The sequence below is a fragment of the Ylistrum balloti genome, unplaced genomic scaffold, assembly GCF_031769215.1.
Source record: "Ylistrum balloti isolate Yb309-2 unplaced genomic scaffold, AGI_CSIRO_Ybal_v1 Utg371242, whole genome shotgun sequence".
NCBI classification, from domain to species: domain Eukaryota; kingdom Metazoa; phylum Mollusca; class Bivalvia; order Pectinida; family Pectinidae; genus Ylistrum; species Ylistrum balloti.
Window position 1 is genome coordinate 276,127 of NW_026782672.1, and position 26,374 is coordinate 302,500.

The 26,374-nt window shown below is 41.3% G+C and overlaps 2 protein-coding genes across 2 annotated transcripts in view; both read left to right on the forward strand.

Moving 5' to 3' along the window:
- The first annotated feature begins 15,335 nt into the window (after positions 1 to 15,335).
- LOC132561617 (uncharacterized) lies at positions 15,336 to 16,460 on the forward strand. Its single transcript, XM_060226317.1, has one exon. The coding sequence runs from the start codon at positions 15,338 to 15,340 to the stop codon at positions 16,031 to 16,033; it is 696 nt and encodes a 231-aa protein (XP_060082300.1). The 5' UTR covers positions 15,336 to 15,337; the 3' UTR covers positions 16,034 to 16,460.
- A 3,191-nt stretch (positions 16,461 to 19,651) lies between these two features.
- Positions 19,652 to 26,374, forward strand: part of LOC132561609 (IgGFc-binding protein-like) — a 9,508-nt gene continuing 2,785 nt past the window's right edge. The window contains exons 1-2 of the mRNA XM_060226309.1: positions 19,652 to 19,714; positions 23,076 to 24,359. Coding sequence (XP_060082292.1) covers positions 19,652 to 19,714; positions 23,076 to 24,359 — 1,347 coding nt within the window. The remainder of the gene's footprint in view (positions 19,715 to 23,075; positions 24,360 to 26,374) is intronic.

A 26,374-nucleotide genomic window follows, 5' to 3' on the forward strand; every position in this document is an offset into this window, starting at 1 on the left:
AGGAATCACTTCGACAACATTCTGATCTCCCAGACTGGGACCAGGAATCACTTCGACAACATTCTGATCTCCCAGACTGGGGACCAGGAATCACTTCGACAACATTCTGATCTCCCAGATGGGGACCAGGAATCACTTCGACAACATTCTGATCTCCCAGACTGGGACCAGGAATCACTTCGACAACATTCTGATCTCCCAGACTGGGACCAGGAATCACTTCGACAACATTCTGATCTCCCAGACTGGGGACCAGGAATCACTTCGACAACATTCTGATCTCCCAGACTGGGGACCAGGAATCACTTCGACAACATTCTGATCTCCCAGACTGGGACCAGGAATCACTTCGACAACATTCTGATCTCCCAGACTGGGACCAGGAATCACTTCGACAACATTCTGATCTCCCAAACTGGGACCAGGAATCACTTCGACAACATTCTGATCTCCCAGACTGGGACCAGGAATCACTTCGACAACATTCTGATCTCCCAGATGGGGACCAGGAATCACTTCGACAATATTCTGATCTCCCAGATGGGGACCAGGAATCACTTCGACAACATTCTGAGATGGGGACCAGGAATCACTTCGACAACATTCTGATCTCCCAGATGGGGACCAGGAATCACTTCGACAACATTCTGATCTCCCAGATGGGGACCAGGAATCACTTCGACAATATTCTGATCTCCCAGATGGGGACCAGGAATCACTTCGACAACATTCTGATCTCCCAGATGGGGACCAGGAATCACTTCGACAACATTCTGATCTCCCAGATGGGGACCAGGAATCACCTCGACAACATTCTGATCTCCCAGACTGGGACCAGGAATCACTTCGACAACATTCTGATCTCCCAGACTGGGACCAGGAATCACTTCGACAACATTCTGATCTCCCAGACTGGGGACCAGGAATCACTTCGACAACATTCTGATCTCCCAAACTGGGACCAGGAATCACTTCGACAACATTCTGATCTCCCGGATGGGGACCAGGAATCACTTCGACAACATTCTGATCTCCCAGACTGGGACCAGGAATCACTTCGACAACATTCTGATCTCCCAGACTGGGACCAGGAATCACTTCGACAACATTCTGATCTCCCAGATGGGGACCAGGAATCACTTCGACAACATTCTGATCTCCCAGACTGGGACCAGGAATCACTTCGACAACATTCTGATCTCCCAGATGGGGACCAGGAATCACTTCGACAACATTCTGATCTCCCAGACTGGGACCAGGAATCACTTCGACAACATTCTGATCTCCCAGATGGGGACCAGGAATCACTTCGACAACATTCTGATCTCCCAGATGGGGACCAGGAATCACCTCGACAACATTCTGATATCCCAGATGGGGACCAGGAATCACTTCGACAACATTCTGATCTCCCAGATGGGGACCAGGAATCACTTCGACAATATTCTGATCTCCCAGATGGGGACCAGGAATCACTTCGACAACATTCTGATCTCCAGGATGGGGACAAGGAATCACTTGCACAACATACCAATCTTCAAGAGGGGGATCAAGAATCACTTGCACAACATTCTGATCTCCCGGATGGGGACCAGGAATCACTTCGACAACATTCTGGTCTCCCACATTGGGACAAGGAATCACTTCGACAGCATTCTGATCTCCCAGACTGAGACCAGGAATCACTTCGACAACATTCTGATCTCCCAGATGGGGACCAGGAATCACTTCGACAACATTCTTATCTTCAAGATGGGGGACAAGGAATCACTTGCACAACATACCAATCTTCAAGAGGGGGACCAAGAATCACTTGCACAACATTCTGATCTCCCGGATGGGGACCAGGAATCACTTCGACAACATTCTGGTCTCCCACATTGGGACAAGGAATCACTTCGACAGCATTCTGATCTCCCAGACTGAGACCAGGAATCACTTCGACAACATTCTGATCTCCCAGATCGGGACCAGGAATCACTTCGACAACATTCTGGTCTCCCAGACTGGGACCAGGAATCACTTCGACAACATTCTGGTCTCCCAGACTGGGACCAGGAATCACTTCGACAACATTCTTATCTTCAAGATGGGGACCAGTAATCACTTCAACAACATTCTTATCTTCAAGATGGGGACCAGGAATCACTTGCACAACATTCTTATCTTCAAGATGGGGACCAGGAATCACTTCATCAACATTCTGATCTCCAAGATTTGGACCAGGAATCACTTCGACAACATTCTGATCTCCCACTTTTGGACCAGGAATCACTTCGACAACATTCTTATCTTCAAGATGGGGACCAGGAATCACATCGACAACATTTTGATCTCCCAGATGGGGACCAGGAATTACTTCGACAACATTCTGATCTCCCAGATGGGGACCAGGAATCACTTCGACAACATTCTTATCTTCAAGATGGGGACCAGGAATCACTTGCACAACATACCAATCTTCAAGAGGGGGACCAAGAATCACTTGCACAACATTCTGATCTCCAAGATTTGGACCAGGAATCACTTCGACAACATTCTGATCTCCCACTTTTGGACCAGGAATCACTTCGACAACATTCTTATCTTCAAGATGGGGACCAGGAATCACTTCGACAACATTTTGATCTCCCAGATGGGGACCAGGAATTACTTGCACAACATTCTTATCTCCCAGACTGGGACCAGGAATCACTTCGACAACATTCTGATCTCCCGGATGGGGACAAAGAATCACTTGCACAACATTCCAATCTTCAAGAGGGGGACCAAGAATCACTTGCACAACATTCTGATCTCCCACATTGGGACCAGGAATCACTTCGACAGCATTCTGATCTCCCACATTGAGACCAGGAATCACTTGCACAACATTCTGATCTCCCGGATGGGGACAAAGAATCACTTGCACAACATTCCAATCTTCAAGAGGGGGACCAAGAATCACTTGCACAACATTCTGATCTCCCACATTGGGACCAGGAATCACTTCGACAGCATTCTGATCTCCCACATTGAGACCAGGAATCACTTGCACAACATTCTGATCTCCCACATTGAGACCAGGAATCACTTCGACAGCATTCTGATGTTCCAGATCGGGACCAGGAGTCACTTAATCAACATTCTGATATCCCAAATTGGGACTAGGAATCACTTCGACAACATTCTGATGTTCGAGATGGGGACCAGGAATCACTTCGACAACATTTTGATTTCCCACATTGGGACCAGGAATCACTTCGACAACATTCTGATCTCCCAGATGGGGACCAGGAATCACTTCGACAACATTCTGATCTCCCAGATGGGGACCAGGAATCACTTCGACAACATTGTTATCTTCAAGATGGGGACCAGGAATCACTTCGACAACATTCTTATCTTCAAGATGGGAGAAGCATACCTATTGAATGGTTTGTTGAGAGAAGAATACCTTTTCAACTGTTTGGTGAGAGAAGTTTACCTTTTGAATTTTGTTGAGAGAAGTTTACCCAGTAAATGGTTTGGTCGGAGAAGCATACCTATTAAATGGTTTGTTGAGAGTTTACCTTTTGAATTGTTTGGTGAGAGAAGTTTACCCAGTAAATGGTTTGGTCGGAGAAGCATACCTATTAAATGGTTTGTTGAGAGAAGTTTACCTTTTGAATTGTTTGGTGAGAGAAGTTTACCTTTTGAATTGTTTGGTAAAAGAAGTGTACCTTTTGAATTGTTTGGTGAGAGAAGTTTACCTTTTGAATTGTTTGGTAAAAGAAGTGTACCTTTTGAATTGTTTGGTGAGAGAAGTTTACCTTTTGAATTGTTTGGTAAAAGAAGTGTACCTTTTGAATTGTTTGGTGAGAGAAGTTTACCTTTTGAATTGTTTGGTGAGAGAAGTTTACCTTTTGAATTGTTTGGTGAGAGAAGTTTACCTTTTGAATTGTTTGGTGAGAGAAGTTTACCTTTTGAATTGTTTGGTGAGAGAAGTTTACCTTTTGAATTGTTTGGTGAGAGAAGTTTACCTTTTGAATTGTTTGGTGAGAGAAGTTTACCTTTTGAATTGTTTGGTGAGAGAAGTTTACCTTTTGAATTGTTTGGTGAGAGAAGTTTACCTTTTGAATTGTTTGGTGAGAGAAGTTTACCTTTTGAATTGTTTGGTGAGAGAAGTTTACCTTTTGAATTGTTTGGTAAAAGAAGTGTACCTTTTGAATTGTTTGGTGAGAGAAGTATATCTTTTTAACTGTTTGGTGAGAGAAGTTTACCTTTTGAATTGTTTGGTGAGAGAAGAATACCTTTTGAATTGTTTGGTGAGAGAAGTTTACCTTTTGAATTGTTTGGTGAGAGAAGTTTACCTTTTGAATTGTTTGGTGAGAGAAGTTTACCTTTTGAATTGTTTGGTGAGAGAAGTTTACCTTTTGAATTGTTTGGTGAGAGAAGTATATCTTTTTAACTGTTTGGTGAGAGAAGTTTACCTTTTGAATTGTTTGGTGAGAGAAGTTTACCTTTTGAAGAAGAAGTTTACCTTTTGAATTGTTTGGTGAGAGAAGTTTACCCAGTGTATGGTTTGTTGAGAGAAGCATACCTATTAAATGGTTTGTTGAGAGAAGTTTACCTTTTTAACTGTTTGGTGAGAGAAGTTTACCTTTTGAATTGTTTGGTGAGAGAAGAATACCTTTTGAATTGTTTGGTGAGAGAAGTATATCTTTTTAACTGTTTGGTGAGAGAAGTTTACCAAGTGAATGGTTTGGTGGTAAAAGTGTATCTTGTGAATACTTTGATTGGAAACATGTCTCCAGGAAAATGTAACCAGAGTACTGTATTCTTTATACCTTTACAATAACTACACACGTGACCAGGGTACTGTATTCTTTATACCTGTGCAGTAACTACACACGTGACTAGGGTACTGCATTCTTTATACCTGTGCAGTAACTACACACGTGACCAGGATACTGCATTCTTTATACCTATACAATAACTACACACGTGACCAGGGTACTGTATTCTTTATACCTGTGCAGTAACTACACACGTGACCAGGGAACTGCATTCTTTATACCTGTGCAGTAACTACACACGTGACCAGGGTACTGTATTCTTTATACCTGTGCAGTAACTACACACGTGACCAGGATACTGCATTCTTTATACCTGTGCAGTAACTACACACGTGACCAGGGTACTGCATTCTTTATACCTGTGCAGTAACTACACAAGTGACCAGGGTACTGCATTCTTTATACCTGTGCAGTAACTACACACGTGACCAGGGTACTGCATTCTTTATACCTGTGCAGTAACTACACACGTGACCAGGGTACTACATTCTTTATACCTGTACAGTAACAACACACGTGCCAATTCCTAATCGATCATATCGTTTAATTTGTGACTTAACCGTGCCAGATGGAGCTGAGGACGACATAATCGTAGGAAAGCCTACCATTCAATAGTTGGCCTTAGACACTGGTGACGCGTGAACGAGAATTACGTAGAGTATATGAAGAAGTGATATCCTTGGTCATGCAGCGATAAATTCCTTGTAATTGGTAAGTATATGTCTTGATTAGTTAGTATTCCAAAAATTGTTATAAGTGTACATTATATAAACATAATGTAGAAAGCCCATCCTGAATGAAAAAACACCTAGTTTTAGTTCAATTTTTTTTCATTTCTAATATTTTGAAATACAACTATAAATTTGAAAAAAAAATATATTGGAAAACAAGATAGAAGGTGATATTAATGACTCTCCATGAACATTTTCACTAGCCAGACCCTGGTCCAGACAGCTATCACTATTTTCTATAATACTGTACCAATACATTACATGTGTAAAACTTGATGACAATATGAAAGTCAGAATTATAATAACGGTTCTCGCACCCCTTTTACAGTAAATATCAACAACAAACTTTGTCTCAATTTCAACAAGAATTCGTATCTAAAACGTTAGATTGGAGGTGATGAAAGAAGAAAAAGTCATGACATATTTCACAACCTCCCCCCTTCAAAAACAAAAAACAAAAGGCTGACTCACAATAATTTGCTAAAAAATTATTGCTTTCTGTTTACGTCTAGAACACCTAAATGCCAAGATTGTTTACATGAATTTTGTTTCTTCTATCTCAAAAATATTCTTATTTGACCACAAAATTTTGATATATTGATAGTAGATGGTGTTGTTCTTTCTGCTTGGGAGTAAGTATTCTGTAGAGGAAAGAACATGCCACTCCTTTTTTTCCAAATGCCATGTACTGAAATAGATTTAACTGTTCACATGTAGTTTATTTGGTGGTGTCAGATCAACCACTGTTGTCAGTGCAGTCAGTTCTCTCACATCAAATGGAGGGAGTTACATAATGGTGATTTACACGGTTACCATCATGGGGCAGGTTTCTGTCTAAAGTCTCGTGGTACTAATTATGTTATACCCATGTTATCAATGCACAAAAAGTGTATGTTCCATGTTCTCAGTAAGTGCATTTCCGTATCCTGTAACGGTTCCCTTTATTACAAGAGGACCACAATGCACCGTGGTATAAATTGAAGAAAAGCGTGTTTGAGCTACCTGAAGCGTGTGGTTTGTCCTAAACTATCACATCAATCACGGGTGATCACGTGATCGGTGAATTATTAGCCAAGACGGGTCAACACTCTCTCGTGTTTGTTAAATCGGTAATTGAAAAATGTTTGTATCATTTCGTAAGTTTTCAATTAGTTTGATGACACTGTACAGACAACCATCAGATTATGGAAACCATTCAAGCTAAAATAATTACTATGGTAAATCTAATGCAGATTTTATCACTTTAATTTAGAGTGTCTCTGTAATATAGGGGTCGACAAACTGGTTCGCTTACAATAGCTATCTGTCACTGTCGTTAATCCTCGCTGATAAATGTTAGAACGTAGCTTTACTTAAACATTGGGCTGTTGTAATGGTCTGATTGTCTGTCATTTATAAACACTATAAATACCTTTATAAAATAAAAATACATTTAACAACAGTTAAATGTTTTATTTAAATTTCCTTTGCATGTTGCTAGCTTTGGTTACAAATTATTTAATTAAGCTAAAATACATTGTAGAGACATCACCGTTTCAAGGTCAGTGATAATGCTGTTGTTGTTATATTCCTGGTTTTTTTTAATTCTTAATCGTCAAATTATTTATTTGATAACTATACAAAATTCCGGATACTTTATGAAGTCAAATGCTAAAATTGCAACGAACCGGTATCCAGATATTATGTATCAAATCGCTTTGTTTTTAGGAGTCTTTGGGAAAAGAAAATTAAAGCATGTAAATGGTCAGTGTTCTCGTCAAACGGTCAGTGTTCTCGTCAAACGGTCGGTGTTCTCGTCAAAACGACAGAACTTTCACCTGTTTTCCCTTCCACGTGAAACTGTTATATTATAACGTTCTTGGTGGCTTTTACGGTGGCTTGACTCCTCTCTATGCCTGCTGGGTGACACCTTTGTAGGAATATAACTCGAAGGACGGCGGTGCGCGTGCGATATACTCACAAAGTCACGACTAATAATGGTCACAAATGATGATGTCACACCGGTCAGTGCCATAGGAAGTGAACAAAAATTATCGTAATCGCGACTCCCAATTACACAGTAAAATGCTAAAATTATGTTTTGTACTTTTCTATAAAAAGAGTTATGGTCCTTTGTTCTCATTTCGAATTTTGTGTTCCGCAAGAAAAGTTTCATCATCTTGTCAATTGTGTATGCGCAGTGTCGCGTATAATAAACTTGTATCTAACGCCCGATCGTATTTGATGATACCAAAGTTTGGCTGCACGAGAGTGTGTTTGTATTGCCTGGCGTTCAGTACTAGCAATATTTTTCATCACCGGTCTGCTGGCAGTGCCATCCGTTTTATTACACTTGTTTACAATCGAAAGGCATACAGACCGCCTTATCGTCCACGTATTATGTGATCATAATGCTAATGAAATAATTTAGTAACTGTGGGCATCAATTTCCGGTACATAACTAATTAATTTACCGTTGGATAGTGCCTAAGCACAACTTTCCGAACCATGAACGTCCATCTGAGGTTGTAACTTTGCTGATTACAGGTGTCAGTTCTAAAATGTATAGGCAGCGAAATGTTTGACAGAAGATAACTACACATACTGGAACGGTAAGGCACTAGATAGATGGTAACCCTAGTAACAAATCGGTACATATATATACATGGTAGGTAACTAGGCGGGGTTTGAATGTACATGGTAGGTAACTAGGCGGGGTTTGAATGTACATGGTAGGTAACTAGGTGGGACAAGAATGTTCATGGTAGATAACTAGGTGGGACTTGAGTATAAATGGTAGGTAACTTGGTGGCACTTGAATGTACATGGTAGGTAACTAGGCGGAGTTTGAATGTACATGGTAGGTAACTAGGTGGGACTTGAGTATACATGGTAGGTAACTTGGTGGCACTTAAATGTACATGATAGGTAACAAGCAGGGACTTGAATGTACATGGTAGGTAACTAGGCGGGGTTTGAATGTACATGGTAGGTACCTAGGTTGGACTTGAATGTTCATGGTAGGTAACTAGGTGGCACTTGAATGTATATGGTAGGTAACTAGGTGGCACTTGAATGTACATGGTAGGTAACTAGGTGGCACTTGGATATACCTGTTAGGTAACTAGGTGGGACTTGCATATGCATGGTAGGTAACTAGGTGGCACTTGAATGTATATGATAGGTAACTAGGTGGCACTTGAATGTACATGGTAGGTAACTAGGTGGCACTTGGATATACCTGTTAGGTAACTAGGTGGGACTTGCATATGCATGGTAGGTAACTAGGTGGCACTTGAAAATACATGGTAGGTAACTAGGTGGCACTTGAATGTACATGGTAAGTAACTAGGTGGCACTTGAATATACATGGTAGGTAACTAGGTGGCACTTAAACATACATGGTAGGTAACTAGATGGGACTTGAATGTACATGGTAGGTAACTAGGTGGCAATTGAATGTACATGGTTGGTAACTAGGTGGCACTTGAATGTACATGGTAGGTAACTAGGTAGAACTTGAATGTACATGGTAGATAACTAGCTGGGACTTGAATATACATGATATGACACCCATTTTGATCAACAAAACAGCCTAATATCTCTAAAATGTGCATACCGATACATTGACAAAAGATATGCTATCTTTAGCACTAAAACAATAATGTTTTTATTAGACTTTTAATTTGATGTATGACAAGACGATTTAGATTTACTTAATTGCTGCTTCCGGTCATTGACTTCCGGTATCGATGCTATATTCAAATTATTTTTTTTATTTTTTATATTTTTATACAATTAGTTCAAATACATGTATGACAGCTTTAGAATTTGATTTACGATTTACCTATACTCAACAAAAAAAAGAAAGGTTAACATGTTTCCTTTGCGAATACCTGTAAATGAGTGAAAACAAAATGACGTTTGTGCAATATTAGAAAATGGTAATGTTTTACATTACAAAATCCAAGGGGGTTACCAAAATCATTCAAGCGTGAAAGTCTGTATTAGCGAAAGAGGTTTTCTGCGACTAACTTGTATCTTCGCTTGAATTTCATAAACCTTCAAACTGACAACTGTTCCTTAGATCATAAGGACTTAGAAATCACCGAATCTTGCTATCTATCAACTTTATCATTATGCCCCGGCTGTCACAAGTACAGTGAGAAAGGGCTGTAGGCATGATCCAGGCTGGGGAGTCTCGCCGTCGAGTTGCACGGCATTTTGGTTGCAGTGTTAAGACAATTTGTCAGTTGGTAAGTCGTTTAAACCAAACTGGGTCAACATTCGATCGTCCCCGAAAGCGGCCGTCCCCGTAAAACGACCTCCGGGGATAACCGTCGTATACGATTGATACACTTGCGCAACCGATTCGTAACCGCAGTAGAGACTACAAGGACATTGTTTGGGCGTCGTGTGTCTCCCCAAACAGTCCGCAACGGGTTGAGGGCCAACCAATTGAAAGCACGGCGTCCCTACACTGGACCCAATTTGTTGCGACGTCACCGTAATATCGGCGTAACTGGACCCGTGTTCACCGTCGTTGGGCCTTACGACAATGGAACAATGTTCTGTTTTCAGATGAGTCCAGGTTTTGTCTGCAACACGGTGACGGAAAGCGCAGAGTGTGGAGGCGACGAGGGGAGGGTTTTGCGAACTGCTGCGTCGCAGAACGGGACCGCATTGGCGGCGGAAGTGTAATGGTTTTGGGTGGTATTTGTGGGGGGACAAGTACCAGGCTTGTTGTGTTAAATGGCAATTTAACCGGCATTCGATTTCGGGCTCGTCGGGAGAAAGGTGGTGTGCACTGCACATAACCATTAGGAGTACCAAAATATCTCTAAAACCCATGGACATTACTGTACTTACGACATTTATTTAGTTCCTTACCTATAGGCTACATGTAACATCAGTTAAATGTCATACTGGTCAGTCTATCGTTCTTAAACAACAAACGCACAACACAGTCCAGCTTTTGTCAAATGAGGACGTGTATAAGAACATGTAAAACAAACGTTTACAAATAATCAATAGAATTACAGGGTTTAATGCCAGTACAAGCATACATATCAAAGTCACGACACTATCACTAACCCTCTGAAGCGATTGATTCCATGTGACATTACACAATAAAGGATTAGCTGTGTAGACTTGTAATAGTTATTTCTGTAGTTTGTTAAAGAAAGAGCACTTTTGATTGGTTGTTTGAAAGAAGGCATTTCATTAGATGGGTAGTCGTATAAATAGAGGTTCCACCAGACGAAAAGCTTTTTCTCGGATGCTGACAGACGAACGTAAAGGATCTCTAGCTGAGCATAAAAGGTAACAGTGACCCAAGCTGAAAAAGTTTGGGCCTAGCTGAATAAGTTAGGGCTCCACTGTAATCCTTTAAAATCGGAACCAATAATTCTTACACGTCTTATACAAATGTACATAGTCACGGGAAATCACAGTACAGGGTAATGTGTAGTTGATCAGGTACAGTGACAGGGTACGGAGGCACAGGTTTTGCCGAGACACAGTGTATAGCTGCTGACTTGGTCCAAGTGGTTGAGGCAAAAGGTGACGCAGTCAATGCACGTGTGTCGCGGTGAAGGCTGACGTGGTCAAAGTGTGTCACGGTCAAGTTTGTACAGTCACGGGTGTTGTGGTAAAAGGTTAATTATTTACTACCGACACAGGGTGGCGGGTATATATGTGATATAGTGTTTTAGTTGGTATTGAGACTCTATACATGTCAGTGTTAAGGTGCAATAAATGTTAGTTATCTACCGGGTGTAGTTTAGAGTATAGTTATTGAATTCGTATAGTTTATATCATTATTTGAGTCAGGTAGACAGGCCAGTATTTTGTATATATATTGTGGGCATTTTACTATTTGTTAAACAGTTACTGGGTCCAAGATAAAACTTGGTAACGAACTGACAGTACGCATCCGTTATACTTCTGTCTATAAACGTGAAAACACGTGAGACGTATTTTCTCACTGACTTTTATGTTAAATTCTGTACCAGTTAATTTTTACCAATTGTATGATGTACTCACTTCAACTATGGAGTCATGTGTCCCATTGATTACATCACGGTAACGAGACTTTCCAACATGGTATGATAGTGACCTTATAGCTATGGTCAAAACGAAAGAACTGCGCACAAAGCCAATGTCAAGGCCGGTAGAGGATGTTGATACACTATTACGTTTCGCCTAAATAATCTGTAATCAATCTGCAAGATTATGTAACCGAGGTAGCCTCGTTTTTTTCATTCTAATAAACAGCATGGCAGCAGCATGTTCGTCTGTGTTTACTCCCAGCTAACAACTCGTCAACATGGTGGCAGCATCGATGAGAACTGGGTAAAATGGATCTAAAACGTACTGTAAGTGTACCAGATTGTTCATGATCCCCCCCTAAAAGCAGTCATGGCTTCTAATAACGCCGATATGGAAAGGGAAAACGCCGAGCATGGTCAAGTCGCCCCTCGCGCTCCACATGTTCAACAGATCAACACAAATTTGAGATTACCCCCTGAACTGAATATTCACTCAGGTAATGTGTCTGAAAACTTCAAAACGTGGCGAAGGCATGTTGAAATATATCTAACGGCTAGTGGTATAGCGACAATGGGAGCGAACATTCAAACATTCAAACGGCAACAATTATAAACTGTGGTGGTGAGGCTCTATTAAAGGCATATGATCATTTCACGTGGGAAGAGGGTAAAGACAAGAATAACCCTGCGTATGTATTTGACAAAATCCGTGATTACTGTAATCCATGTCAAAATGAAGTCGCTGAATCTCACAAGTTCTGGACCTGTCAGTATTTTGATCCCTTTGACCAATTCTTAACGGAGCTTCGTTCACGCACAGTGTCGTGCAATTTTGGTACACAAGAAGATCGAATGATACGGGACAAATTCGTATTTAGCGTTACTGGAAAGGTTCAACAGTTACTCCTACGTGATGACGATTTAACACTAAAACGAGCAGTTAAGATCTGCCAGTCTTACGAGCAGGCCAACAAACAGGTTAGTCAAATGAAGGAACTTCCCTATAAGGACCAACACAGCTCTAGAGGTCTACACAAGGTCAAATCAGATTATCAAAAAAAGTCTAACCCCAACCAGAAGGGTAAACCTAAATACCGCCAAGATGATAAAGCTATTAAGGATCCTGGCGTCAAGGAATGTCGTTTTTGTGGTAAGACACATGCCATGAAAAAGGAAATGTGTCCAGCTTGGGGGAAAACCTGTTCCCAATGTAACGGACGGAATCATTTCAAGGTAAAATGTAAGAAAAAAAATCTCCACATTGTTGGTGCTGAAGCAGGGAACTCTGATTCTGATGATGATAATGACCGTTGGCTTCACACATTGAATGAAAACAAAAACAAAAGAATAATTACCGCTACGATGACCGTAAATGATACAGCAGTGAGTTTTCAGTTAGATAGTGGTGCAGATGTAAACACCATTAACCAATGCTTTGTACGCAAGGAACAGGTTCGCAGAACACATCTGACACTACACATGTTTAACAACACCACTCTCAAACCCTTGGGTGAGACCGAACTCTGAGTAAGGAACCCTAAAACCAATGAAGCATATTTAGTGAAATTTGTGGTCATACCTAACAAACTACAAAATATTTTGGGCCTGAAATCGATACAAATGCTTGGTCTAGTAACCGTAAACAAGGAACGCTTTGTCGGAAGAATTGGGTCTTCGGTTAGTGAACTTGGTGACCTAGGGGAGGCAATTCTAGCGCTCGACCCCAACATTAAGCCTAAGGCACTACCATGTCGGAAACTCCCAATTGCACTCCAGGACCAGGTCAAAGCGGAATTGGACAGTCTTGTGGATAGGAAGATCCTAATACCTATCACCAAACCCACTGCATGGGTAAATCAAATGGCTGTGGCCCACAAGGCCAATGGGAAATTGAGGATATGTTTAGACCCTCAAGTACTGAATACAGCTCTACAGAGGGAGCACTACAAGCTGCCCACACTGGATGATGTTCTTCCAAAACTGAACAATGCTCGCATCTTCAGCAAACTGGATGTTAAGGAAGCCTTTTGGCACATACGACTCGATGAAAAATCTAGTGAGTACACTACCATGATCACACCATTTGGACGCTACAGGTGGGCACGACTTCCTTTTGGCTTAAAGGTATCAAGCGAGATTTTTCAAAGGAAACTGAATGAAGCTCTCGAAGGGTATCTTCGCGATAGCTGACGATATCATTATCACGGGAAAGGGCACAACCGACGAGATAGCCCTGAAAGACAACGAGCAGAAACTGAAAATATTCTACGAGCGGTGTCATGAAAGGAACATCGTACTAAATGAAGAAAAAAAAGGCAACAGGCCTAAAGGAAATAATTTTCCACGGACATACTATTACTACTGACGGCGTCAGAGCTGATCCTCAAAAGATTGAGGCTATTCTCAAAATGGCCAGTCCGACAGACGTAGCGGGTGTACGTCGATTTTGTGGTATGGTACAGTACATGGCCAGATTTCTACCCTCTCTTTCTACTTTAATGGAACCTCTGCGTGAGTTAACACGAAAGACTCTGATTTCAAGTGGACGTCATCTCATGAAGTGTGTTTTGGTAAGGTGAAACAGGCTCTTACCTCGACACCGATCTTGGCTTACTATAACCCTGACGAAGAACTGGTAATACAAGTGGATAGCAGCAAAGATGGGATTGGAGCGGTTATGATGCAAAACGGGAAGCCTGTTGAGTATGCATCCCGTGCCCTTACTTCTTGTGAAAGGAAGTGGGCTCAAATTGAAAAGGAGGCTCTTGCTACTCTGTACGGAGTCGAACGTTTTAACCAATATACATATGGGCGCAAGGTGATTATAGAAAATGCTCACAAGCCTTTGGAGTCAATCTTAAAGAAACCTCTCAGTTCTGCTCCTAGGAGACTACAAGACATCATAATGAAGCTCTACAGGTATGATGTTGAGTTCCAATTTCTCAAAGGCACATCGCTAGTCATTGCTGACACGCTAAGCCGAGCATTCCTGGATGAGGCAAGACAGCGGATCATGAACATAAGAGTTCATGAGGATATACCTGATGTGCGACTTGAGGAAATACGCAAGACAACATTGGCCGACCCAGAGTTGCAGGTGCTAGCTGACGTCATAACTACAGGATGGCCAGACACCAAGGAGAAGGTCCTAAGTACATGTAAATCTTACTATGATATTAGAGACACACTAGGTATTGTTGATGGCTTGGTAGTGAAGGGAGAAGCTGTTGTGATCCCGAAAGCCCTCAGATCCGACATCAAATTAAGATTACACAAATCACATGCAGGATTTGACTCAATGATGAGGAGAGCAAAGGGTACTGTATATTGGCCCTCTATGAAGAGCGAGATCAAGCAAATGGCGGAAACATGTGAGGCTTGTCAAGAAATGGCGCCAAGATCTGTCAAACCTCCACTAAAACAACACTATGATGGAGATTCGCCATAGAGCAAAGTAGGCCTTGACCTTTTTGAAATAAAAGGAAGACAGTACCTGGTAACTATTGACTACTATAGCAATTATATAGAGGTTGACTACCTCTCAAAGGTGACCTCTACTGGAGTGGTGAACATCTTAAAGAAACAGTTTGCCCATTTTGGAATCCCAAAGACAATCGTGTCTGATGGTGGCCCGCAGTTCACATCAAAGGAATTCCAACTCTTTACAGATTTATGGGGTATAAGTCACGTGACATCATCTCCACAGCATCAACGCGCAAATGGTAAGGCAGAATCAGCTGTTAAAGTGATCAAACACCTCATGCTAAAATGTGAAAGAAACAAGGAGGACCAATGCGAAGCTCTGATGGAACAGAGGAATATTTCAAGACAGGATACTGGACTAAGTCCAAGTGAGATGCTTTTCGGTCGTAAGACGCGCACGCTTCTTCCTCATTTACCCCGTGCTCTCAATGATGAGGATATGACCAGGAAACGCGAGCAGCGAAAGAAAAGTGTGAAGCGTTATTATGACAAAACAGCTCGCGATTTACCATGTGTTTCGGAAGGGAAGAGTGTGTATTTCCAGCACAAGGAACATGAGCGGTGGATCCTAGGGCGCGTAATAGAATGCAATAGTGATCGTACTTACATGATACAGGCTCAAAGTGGTGCAATCTATCGCCGAAACCGAATGCATCTCCGTCCTACAAAGGTGGAAGCAGTTATTCGCGATAACTCACCATGTACACGTCGTCAGGGTAACCAAGTAAATAACACGCCTGTATCGAGAAACATTATGGTATCACCGGAACGGAAAACATTAGAACATGATGATAAGTATGTACATGTTTCAAGCGAAGAGATCGTCAAGACGAAGACTGAAACAATGGAACAAAACAGTATGGAACCATTACCTGTTAAAGTGGAACAATCTGACGTCACTGTGGTTCCAACGCGTCGCTCAGAGAGAACACGAAAGGAACCAACCTATTTTAAAGACTTTGTGCGCTACTAGTAAATTTGACTGGTTCCTAAAATCGTGAACATTTATGTCAGCTATAGTTATAAGAGTTCTTTCCAGTGTTTTGATAAGGGCAAATAAGTTGATTGAAACATTTGAAATAGTTTGAAAAAGCGTTTATTTAGTTAATATGTTACAGAGTTTATTGAACATTTTGTTATTATTTCACTGCCAGTAGAATTAATTATTTTAGAGAAGTATCTGAAATAAGTCTTTTCAGAATATTATTTTGCCTCACTTGGCAACTCAAACTCTAGTCATAAAGACTCTATCAACAATATACATGTACAGCATAGTATGGTGATTTGATAATAATATCCAAAGTATTAACTTTTCTTAAAGAAAGAGGGATGTTGATACACTATTACGTTTCGCCTAAATAATCTGTAATCAATCTGCAAGATTATGTAACCGAGGTAGCCTCGTTTTTTTCATTCTAATAAACAGCATGGCAGCAGCATGTTCGTCTGTGTTTACTCCCAGCTAACAACTCGTCAACATGGCGGCAGCGTGTTCGTCTGTGTTTACTCCCAGCTAACAACTCGTCAACATGGCGGCAGCGTGTTCGTCTGTGTTTACTCCCAGCTAACAACTCGTCAACATGGCGGCAGCGTGTTCGTCTGTGTTTACTCCCAGCTAACAACTCGTCAACATGGCGGCAGCGTGTTCGTCTGTGTTTACTCCCAGCTAACAACTCGTCAACATGGCGGCAGCGTGTTCGTCTGTGTTTACTCCCAGCTAACAACTCGTCAACATGGCGGCAGCGTGTTCGTCTGTGTTTACTCCCAGCTAACAACTCGTCAACATGGCGGCAGCGTGTTCGTCTGTGTTTACTCCCAGCTAACAACTCGTCAACATGGCGGCAGCGTGTTCGTCTGTGTTTACTCCCAGCTAACAACTCGTCAACATGGCGGCAGCGTGTTCGTCTGTGTTTACTCCCAGCTAACAACTCGTCAACATGGCGGCAGCGTGTTCGTCTGTGTTTACTCCCAGCTAACAACTCGTCAACATGGCGGCAGCGTGTTCGTCTGTGTTTACTCCCAGCTAACAACTCGTCAACATGGCGGCAGCGTGTTCGTCTGTGTTTACTCCCAGCTAACAACTCGTCAACATGGCGGCAGAATGTTCGTCTGTGTTTACTCCCAGCTAACAACTCGTCAACATGGCGGCAGCATGTTCGTCTGTGTTTACTCCCAGCTAACAACTCGTCAACATGGCGGCAGCATGTTCGTCTGTGTTTACTCCCAGCTAACAACTCGTCAACATGGCGGCAGCATGTTCGTCTGTGTTTACTCCCAGCTAACAACTCGTCAACATGGCGGCAGCATGTTCGTCTGTGTTTACTCCCAGCTAACAACTCGTCAACATGGCGGCAGCATGTTCGTCTGTGTTTACTCCCAGCTAACAACTCGTCAACATGGCGGCAGCATGTTCGTCTGTGTTTACTCCCAGCTAACAACTCGTCAACATGGCGGCAGCATGTTCGTCTGTGTTTACTCCCAGCTAACAACTCGTCAACATGGCGGCAGCATGTTCGTCTGTGTTTACTCCCAGCTAACAACTCGTCAACATGGCGGCAGCATGTTCGTCTGTGTTTACTCCCAGCTAACAACTCGTCAACATGGCGGCAGCATGTTCGTCTGTGTTTACTCCCAGCTAACAACTCGTCAACATGGCGGCAGCATGTTCGTCTGTGTTTACTCCCAGCTAACAACTCGTCAACATGGCGGCAGCATGTTCGTCTGTGTTTACTCCCAGCTAACAACTCGTCAACATGGCGGCAGCATGTTCGTCTGTGTTTACTCCCAGCTAACAACTCGTCAACATGGCGGCAGCGTGTTCGTCTGTGTTTACTCCCAGCTAACAACTCGTCAACATGGCGGCAGCATGTTCGTCTGTGTTTACTCCCAGCTAACAACTCGTCAACATGGCAGCAGCATGTTCGTCTGTGTTTACTCCCAGCTAACAACTCGTCAACATGGCAGCAGCATGTTCGTCTGTGTTTACTCCCAGCTAACAACTCGTCAACACAGGACGTGATTTTCTTGAGTATGTTATTTTTACTACTCTACGTAGGGAGTTCAAATCTCTCCAAACATCTAAGTACACTGACTATATCATCAACATTGAACATTCTGTAAAAAAAACAATTCCAAACGTTTTGGGAATTTGTTAAAGCGGAAGGAGGGGACTGTCTCAGTCTCGGAGTGTTCGTCGTCGTCTTCCTACAGTGTTAAAAATGAATTTGATTGTCTTCTAAGCACATTTGTTTTGAAATGCACTGATGTTCAGAAGGCACTTGCACAAATAGATGTAAAAAAATCTTGTGGCTAGAACAGCAATACTGGTGTAGTATTTAAATAGTGTGCTGATTTGTTATGTGTAACACTGTGTAACATTTTCAACAGTTTGTTGAACGATGGTATATATCATTCATTTCCAAAATGCTCATTTTTCAAATTTTATAAATCCGCTTATATGTCATGAGCAACACGGTTTTATTCCAAACCATTCTACTGTTCCAAACCTTGCATATTTTACCAGTCAGATTTGCAAAGCCTTTGACGAAAAAGTATAATTACATGTGGTATATACTGATTTTTCAAAGGTTTAGACAAAGTAAACCACATATTATTATTGTACAAGGTAAAATTTCAGTGTTCAGAAGGTAGTATGTTAGATTGGTTTACTAATCATTGAAAAGACAAATTCCTACGTGTCACTGTCAATGGGGTAAAATCTGGTTAGTGTGAGGTAACTTCTGGTGTGCCCAAAGGGGCGTTACTTGGGCCTACACTTTTCCCTGTTTTCATCAATGAATTGCCATCTGTTGCAAAATTTTCTAAAACTGTTATGTTTGCAGACGACAATAAAACTTGCGTAAGAACGCTTTCAGAGTGTGAGTAGCTACAGAGTGATATAGATAGAGTGTATGATCGGTGTTCTATGTGGAAAATGAATCCGAAGAAGTGTTGCCAGGTCATTTTTGCTCGGTTTTACAAAACGTACTTGTTTTACAAAAATACCTGTTTTAAGGTCTGTATACCTTAGTCTTGTCATGAGTCAGAATTCTGTTGTCAGATTTGGTCTCCTTGCCAAACATCTTTAATTCACCGACTGGAAATTTTGGAATTTTGTATGTTTTTAAGGCACACGTTAATTACAATTCCTTGTCTTACGCTGACACTTGTAGACATTTTAGTCTCCCTAGCCTCGAAAACAGGCTGGTATTTTTATACTATGTCTTTCTTTTCAAATGCGTAAATAAAGTTTTTGACTGCCCCTGGTCGTAATCTGCGGTCAATTCGTTTTAATCAGTTTTACATTTAAAAATGTTAGAAAGCACAGTGTTTTAAACAGGATTCAAGAGGATTCAATGCATTATTAACTCTCTTCATATTCCACCAGACTGTGTTTTATCTCTGGCAGAGTCCACAGAACATTTAAAGAATATTTTTATCACTAGTTCTATTTGCTTTACCCGAGTGTATCGTTAAGTCTGTTTTACATGCATAACTGACTGTGATGTTTTATTCTGTAGAATTATAAATAAATTAACTTACTATATATTATCATCAATTCTTCTGCAGTGTGTTATGTAACAACGCTAACATGGAGGCTTTGTACGTCGCCATAACACTGTTGTGCGTATCCTTGGACCCTACTCAATCGAAAGTAAGTACTTCCCAGATGACGCGACTCAATCGAAAGTAAGTACTTCCCAGATGACCCGACTCAATAGAAAGGAAGTACTTCCCAGATGACCCGACTCAATCGAAAGTAAGTACTTCACAGATGACCCGACTCAATAGAATGTAAGTACTTCCCAGATGACTCAACTCAATCGAAAGGAAGTACTTCCCAGATGACTCAACTCAATAGAAAGTAAGTACTTCACAGATGACCCGACTCAATAGAAAGTAAGTACTTCCCAGATGACCCGACTCAATAGAAAGGAAGTACTTCCCAGATGACTCGACTCAATCGAAAGTAAGTACTTCCCAGATGACGCGACTCAATAGAAAGGAAGTACTTCCCAGATGACCCGACTCAATAGAAAGGAAGTACTTCCCAGATGTCTCAACTCAATAGAAAGTAAGTACTTCCCAGATGACTCAACTAAATCGAAAGTAAGTACTTCACAGATGACCCGACTCAATAGAAAGTAAGTACTTCCCAGATGACTCAACTCAATCGAAAGGAAGTACTTCCCAGATGACCCGACTCAATAGAAAGTAAGTACATCCCAGATGACCCGACTCAATCGAAAGTAAGTACTTCCCAGATGACTCAACTCAATAGAAAGTAAGTACTTCACAGATGACCCGACTCAATAGAAAGTAAGTACTTCCAAGATGACTCAACTCAATCGAAAGGAAGTACTTCCCAGATGGCCCGACTCAATAGAAAGGAAGTACTTCCCAGATGACCAGACTCAATAGAAAGTAAGTACTTCGCAGATGACCCGACTCAATAGAAAGGAAGTACTTCCCAGATGACCCGACTCAATCGAAAGTAAGTACTTCCCAGATGACGCGACTCAATAGAAAGGAAGTACTTCCCAGATGACCCGACTCAATAGAAAGGAAGTACTTCCCAGATGTCTCAACTCAATAGAAAGTAAGTACTTCCCAGATGACTCAACTAAATAGAAAGTAAGTACTTCACAGACGACTCAACTCAATAGAAAGTAAGTACTTCCCAGATGACTCAACTATATAGAAAGTAAGTACTTCCCAGATGACCCGACTCAATAGAAAGTAAGTACTTCCCAGATGACCCGACTCAATAGAAAGTAAGTACTTCCCAGATGACGCGACTCAATAGAAAGTAAGTACTTCCCAGATGACCCGACTCAATAGAAAGGAAGTACTTCCCAGATGACCCGACTCAATAGAAAGGAAGTACTTCCCAGATGGGTGATGGAGTTTCATCAGTTTATACAGTTTTAGTTATGCTGTATGTTAATTATTTATGTAAGCATTTTAAGCATTCTGATAAAAGGATTAAAAAATCAAACCCACATCACTCCAGGTGAGTATAATTGTAGAACACTCAGCTGAACATGAAGACGAGATTATCTAAAAACCGCATACCAATCTTTCTATCTACATGTGGACCATAGAGATGTGAATTCAAATTGAAGTAGAGCTTTCCGTTAGTAGAGCTAGCAGGTGTGTTGTAGAGCAAACAAGAAGGTCTGTTGTAGAACATACAAGAAGGTCTGTTGTAGAGGAAACAAGAAGGTATTTTGTAGAGCAAACAAGAAGGTCTGTTGTAGAGCAAACCAGAAGGTATGTTGTACAGCAAACAAGAAAATCTGTTGTAGAGCAAACAAGAAGATCTGTTGTAGAGCAAACAAGAATATCTGTTGTAGAGCAAACAAGAAGATCTGTTGTAGAGCAAACAAGAAGATCTGTTGTAGAGCATACAAGCAGGTCATTTATACAGCATACAAGTATGTATATTCTAGACCATTTTAGTAGGTCTGCTGTAATTTGTTTTAGCACGTATATATTACAGCGTCACCAAGGTCGTTTATAGAACATTCTGGTAGATATAATGTATGATGTGAGGGCATGTCTAATGTATGATGTGAGGGCAGGTATTTTGTATTATGTGAGGGCAGGTCTATTGTATGGGTGAGGCAAAATCTATTGTATGATGTGAGGCCAGGTCTATTGTATGATATGAGGGCAGGTATATTGTATGATGTGAGGGCAGGTCTAATGTATGGGAGAGGAAAAGTATATTGTTTGATGTGAGGGCAGGTATATTGTATGGTGTGAGGGCAGGTCTAATGTATAGTGTGAGGGCAGGTATATTGTATGATGTGAGGGCAGGTCTATTGTATGATGTGAGGGCTGGTCTATTGTATGATGTGAGGGCAGGTATATTGCATGATGTGAAAGCAGGTCTATTGTATGGTGTGAGGCCAAGTCTATTGTATGGTGTGAGGCCAAGTCTATTGTATGATGTGAGGGCTGGTCTATTGTATGGTATGAGAGCAGATCTAATGTATGATGTGAGGGCAGGTCTAATGTATGGTGTGAGGGTAGATCTAATGTATGATGTGAGGGCAGGTCTAATGTATGATGTGAGGGCAGGTCTAATGTATGACGTGAGGGCAGGTCTAATGTATGATGTGAGGGCAGGTCTAATGTATGATGTGAGAGCAGGCAGGTATAATGTATGATGTGAGGGCAGGTCTAATGTATGACGTGAGGGCAGGTCTAATGTGTGATGTGAGAGCAGGCAGGTATAATGTGTGATGTGAGGGCAGGTCTAATGTATGACGTGAGGGCAGGTCTAATGTATGATGTGAGAGCAGGCAGGTATAATGTGTGATGTGAGGTCAGGTCTAATGTATGACGTGAGGGCAGGTCTAATGTATGATGTGAGAGCAGGTCTAATGTATGGTGTGAGGGCAGTTCTAATGTATGATGTAAGGGCAGGTCTAATGTATGACGTGAGGGCAGGTCTAATGTATGATGTGAGGGCAGGTCTAAAGTATGATGTGAGGGCAGGTCTAATGTATGATGTGAGAGCAGGCAGGTATAATGTATGATGTGAGGGCAGGTCTAATGTATGACGTGAGGGCAGGTCTAATGTATGATGTGAGAGCAGGCAGGTATAATGTATGATGTGAGGGCAGGTCTAATGTATGATGTGAGGGCAGGTCTAATGTATGATGTGAGAGCAGGCAGGTATAATGTATGATGTGAGGGCAGGTCTAATGTATGACGTGAGGGCAGGTCTAATGTATGATGTGAGAGCAGGCAGGTATAATGTATGATGTGAGGGCAGGTCTAATGTATGACGTGAGGCAGGTCTAATGTATGATGTGAGAGCAGGTCTAATGTATGATGTCAGGGCAGGTCTAATGTATGATGTGAGAGCAGGCAGGTATAATGTATGATGTGAGGGCAGGTCTAATGTATGATGTGAGGGCAGGTCTAATATATGATGTGAGAGCAGGTCTTAAGACGTTCAGGAGAAGAAGAGGTTAGTTATATTGTCTTGTATTTCTTTCCAGATGTGTCATGACCACGCAGGTAAAGAATTCATTATCGTGCCGTTCACGCTCACAACATCGGGTGAGATATTCCAGATTCACATTGCCAATCCTACTATGACATCAGCGATTTCTGGGACCATTGAAACACCTATAATTAGACATGATTCAAATTCTAAATTTTCAAGTGGTTTTTCAATACCGCCATCAAATCGAGTCAGTATTGTTATTCAGAATTTTGAAGTCGTCCCCGTCAATGTTATCACAGACACTGCCATTATAATAACTACAAATCTTAACGTGATCCTGTCAGTAGCTTATGGGAAAACCGGAAGTCTTGGTGGAATTCTCGTATTCCCTTCGGAAACTCTCGGAACTGAATATGTTGTTGTCACTTATAGTCCAATAACTGCAGTTGATGACAAGGCCATTCTTGTCATAGCAGCCGCGTACCCCGACACATCTATCCAACTATTCCCCGGAAGTGAAGAAGTGGAACTAGAAATAAATGGCATTCATTATTTGGGAACAGATACGGCCAATCTTGATTTAGCTCAGTATGAGAGCATAGTGATATCTTCGTCAGAAGACCTTACTGGAATCCGTGTGGTCGCCACCAAGCCAGTGGCTGTGTACAGTGGGAACATTAACCTGTCTATAAACAACGACGGTGAAACCGACGCAGCCCTAGATCAAATACCGCCCATATCGGAACTAGGCCAGTCATATATCGTTGTTACTTATCCAAGAGTACAAAAGGACTTTATAAAAATTGTGAGTACCGCAGATAACAATGAGGTTTACGTTAATAGTCTTTACCATAACGTATCTTTGGCTGGAAATTTTGTTATAACAGAATTGGAATCAACCGAAAGTGGCTCATCCGCCATTGTGACATCGTCGTATCCCGTTCTCGTTGCCCTATTTAGCGATAAAAGTCTGAACTACGATAATATAATGAGTGATGTAGCGATGACGATTGTTCCTCCAATAAAAAATTACGGTAACAGTTTTATCCTCCTTACACCGACCAAATCACTTCCGGTTTCATACACACACCACGCGGTCGTTATTTCCTCTCTGGGATATTCGGACGATCTCCGATTAGACGGTAGCAGCACTAGTCTGTCCTGGACATCATTGACGAACATGTTCCTGGGTGTGCAACATGAGTTCTCTACATCCATAGTAATATCCGAGGGAATTCACACGCTTACGTCCGTTAACGACACCCATACATTCGGAGGCTACCTGTACGGAACTACGACTGGCCAGTCTTACAGTACATCTCTTGCAGCCTTAATGGTACGTACAGACGCCAGTTTCAGGAATTCAGAATAATTTCTAACTGGTTGCTATTATTATCCCAACTTTCATCTAATTACATTCATTACTTGGAATAGTATTTCATACTATATATGGAATATTCAAGTATGACGATTCGATGACTTCACGGTTGTGGAGTGCCTAGCACTGACGTACGTAGTGTAGGAGATTGTAAGGAATCGACCAAATTTTCAGCTGTACTATGATCCTATGTACACTATAGTGTGAAAATAGTGTGACGAGATGGTAAACAGATGAAAGTTCAAAAAGACCTAAGGTCAAAAAATATACACAAGATGGTCTTTTGGTCTATAATTTGTTTGCCATCTCGTCACACTATTTTCAACCTTAGCATTAAAGAACAGTCAAAAGCAGTTGGTCGATTCCTTACAATTTCAATACGTACATCGGTGCTAGTGAGATTCACACTAGTCATTTGTCTGATGAATGTGACAATGTACTCATCGAAATATCACACACTAACCTTCTACTGGTTGTGTTATAAGATGAAGGTGACCGTGTAGTCATTGTCACACTCTAACTTTCTACTGGTTGTGTTATAAGATGAATGTGACTGTGTACACATCGAAATATCACACACTAACTTTCTACTGGTTGTGTTATAAGATGAATGTGACAGTGTACACATCGAAATATCACACACTAACTTTCTACTGGTTGTGTTATAAGATGAATGTGACAGTGTACTCATCGAAATATCACACACTAACCTTCTACTGGTTGTGTTATAAGATGAAGGTGACCGTGTAGTCATTGTCACACACTAACCTTCTACTGGTTGTGTTATAAGATGAATGTGACAGTGTACTCATCGAAATATCACACACTTACCTTCTACTGGTTGTGTTATAAGATGAATGTGACAGTGTACTCATCGAAATATCACACATTAACCTTCTACTGGTTGTGTTATAAGATGAATGTGACCGTGTAGTCATTGTCACACTCTAACCTTCTACTGGTTGTGTTATAAGATGGAGGTGACGTCACACTCTAATCTTCTACTGGTTGTGTTATAAGATGAATGTGACCGTGTACTCATCGAAATATCACACACTAACCTTCTTCTGGTTGTGTTATAAGATGAATGTGACCGTGTAGTCATTGTCACACTCTAACCTTCTACTGGTTGTGTTATAAGATGGAGGTGACGTCACACTCTAATCTTCTACTGGTTGTGTTATAAGATGAATGTGACCATGTACTCATCGAAATATCACACACTAACTTTCTACTGGTTGTGTTATAAGATGAATGTGACAGTGTACTCATCGAAATATCACACACTTACCTTCTACTGGTTGTGTTATAAGATGAATGTGACAGTGTACTCATCGAAATATCACACACTAACCTTCAACTGGTTGTGTTATAAGATGAATGTGACGGTGTACTCATCGAAATATCACACACTAACCTTCTACTGGTTGTGTTATAAGATGAAGGTGACCGTGTAGTCATTGTCACACTCTAACCTTCTACTGGTTGTGTTATAAGATGGAGGTGACGTCACACTCTAATCTTCTACTGGTGGTGTTATAAGATGAATGTGACCGTGTACTCATCGAAATATCACACACTTACCTTCTACTGGTTGTGTTATAAGATGAAAGTGACCGTGTAGGCATCGAAACGTCACACTCTAATCTTCTGCTGGTTGTGTTATAAGATGAAGGTGACAGTGTACTCATCGAAATATCACACACTTACCTTCTACTGGTTGTGTTATAAGATGGAGGTGACGTCACACTCTAATCTTCTACTGGTTGTGTTATAAGATGAATGTGACAGTGTACTCATCGAAATATCACACACTTACCTTCTACTGGTTGTGTTATATGATGGATGTGACAGTGTACTCATCGAAACATCACACACTAACCTTCTACTGGTTGTGTTATATGATGAATGTGACAGTGTACTCATCGAAATATCACACACTAACCTTCTACTGGTTGTATTATAAGATGAAG

What these genes read in the sequence shown, in the direction of transcription:
- LOC132561617 (XM_060226317.1), top strand. Translation starts at nt 15,338, where the DNA reads ATGCTAAAATGTGAAAGAAACAAGGAGGACCAATGCGAAGCTCTGATG.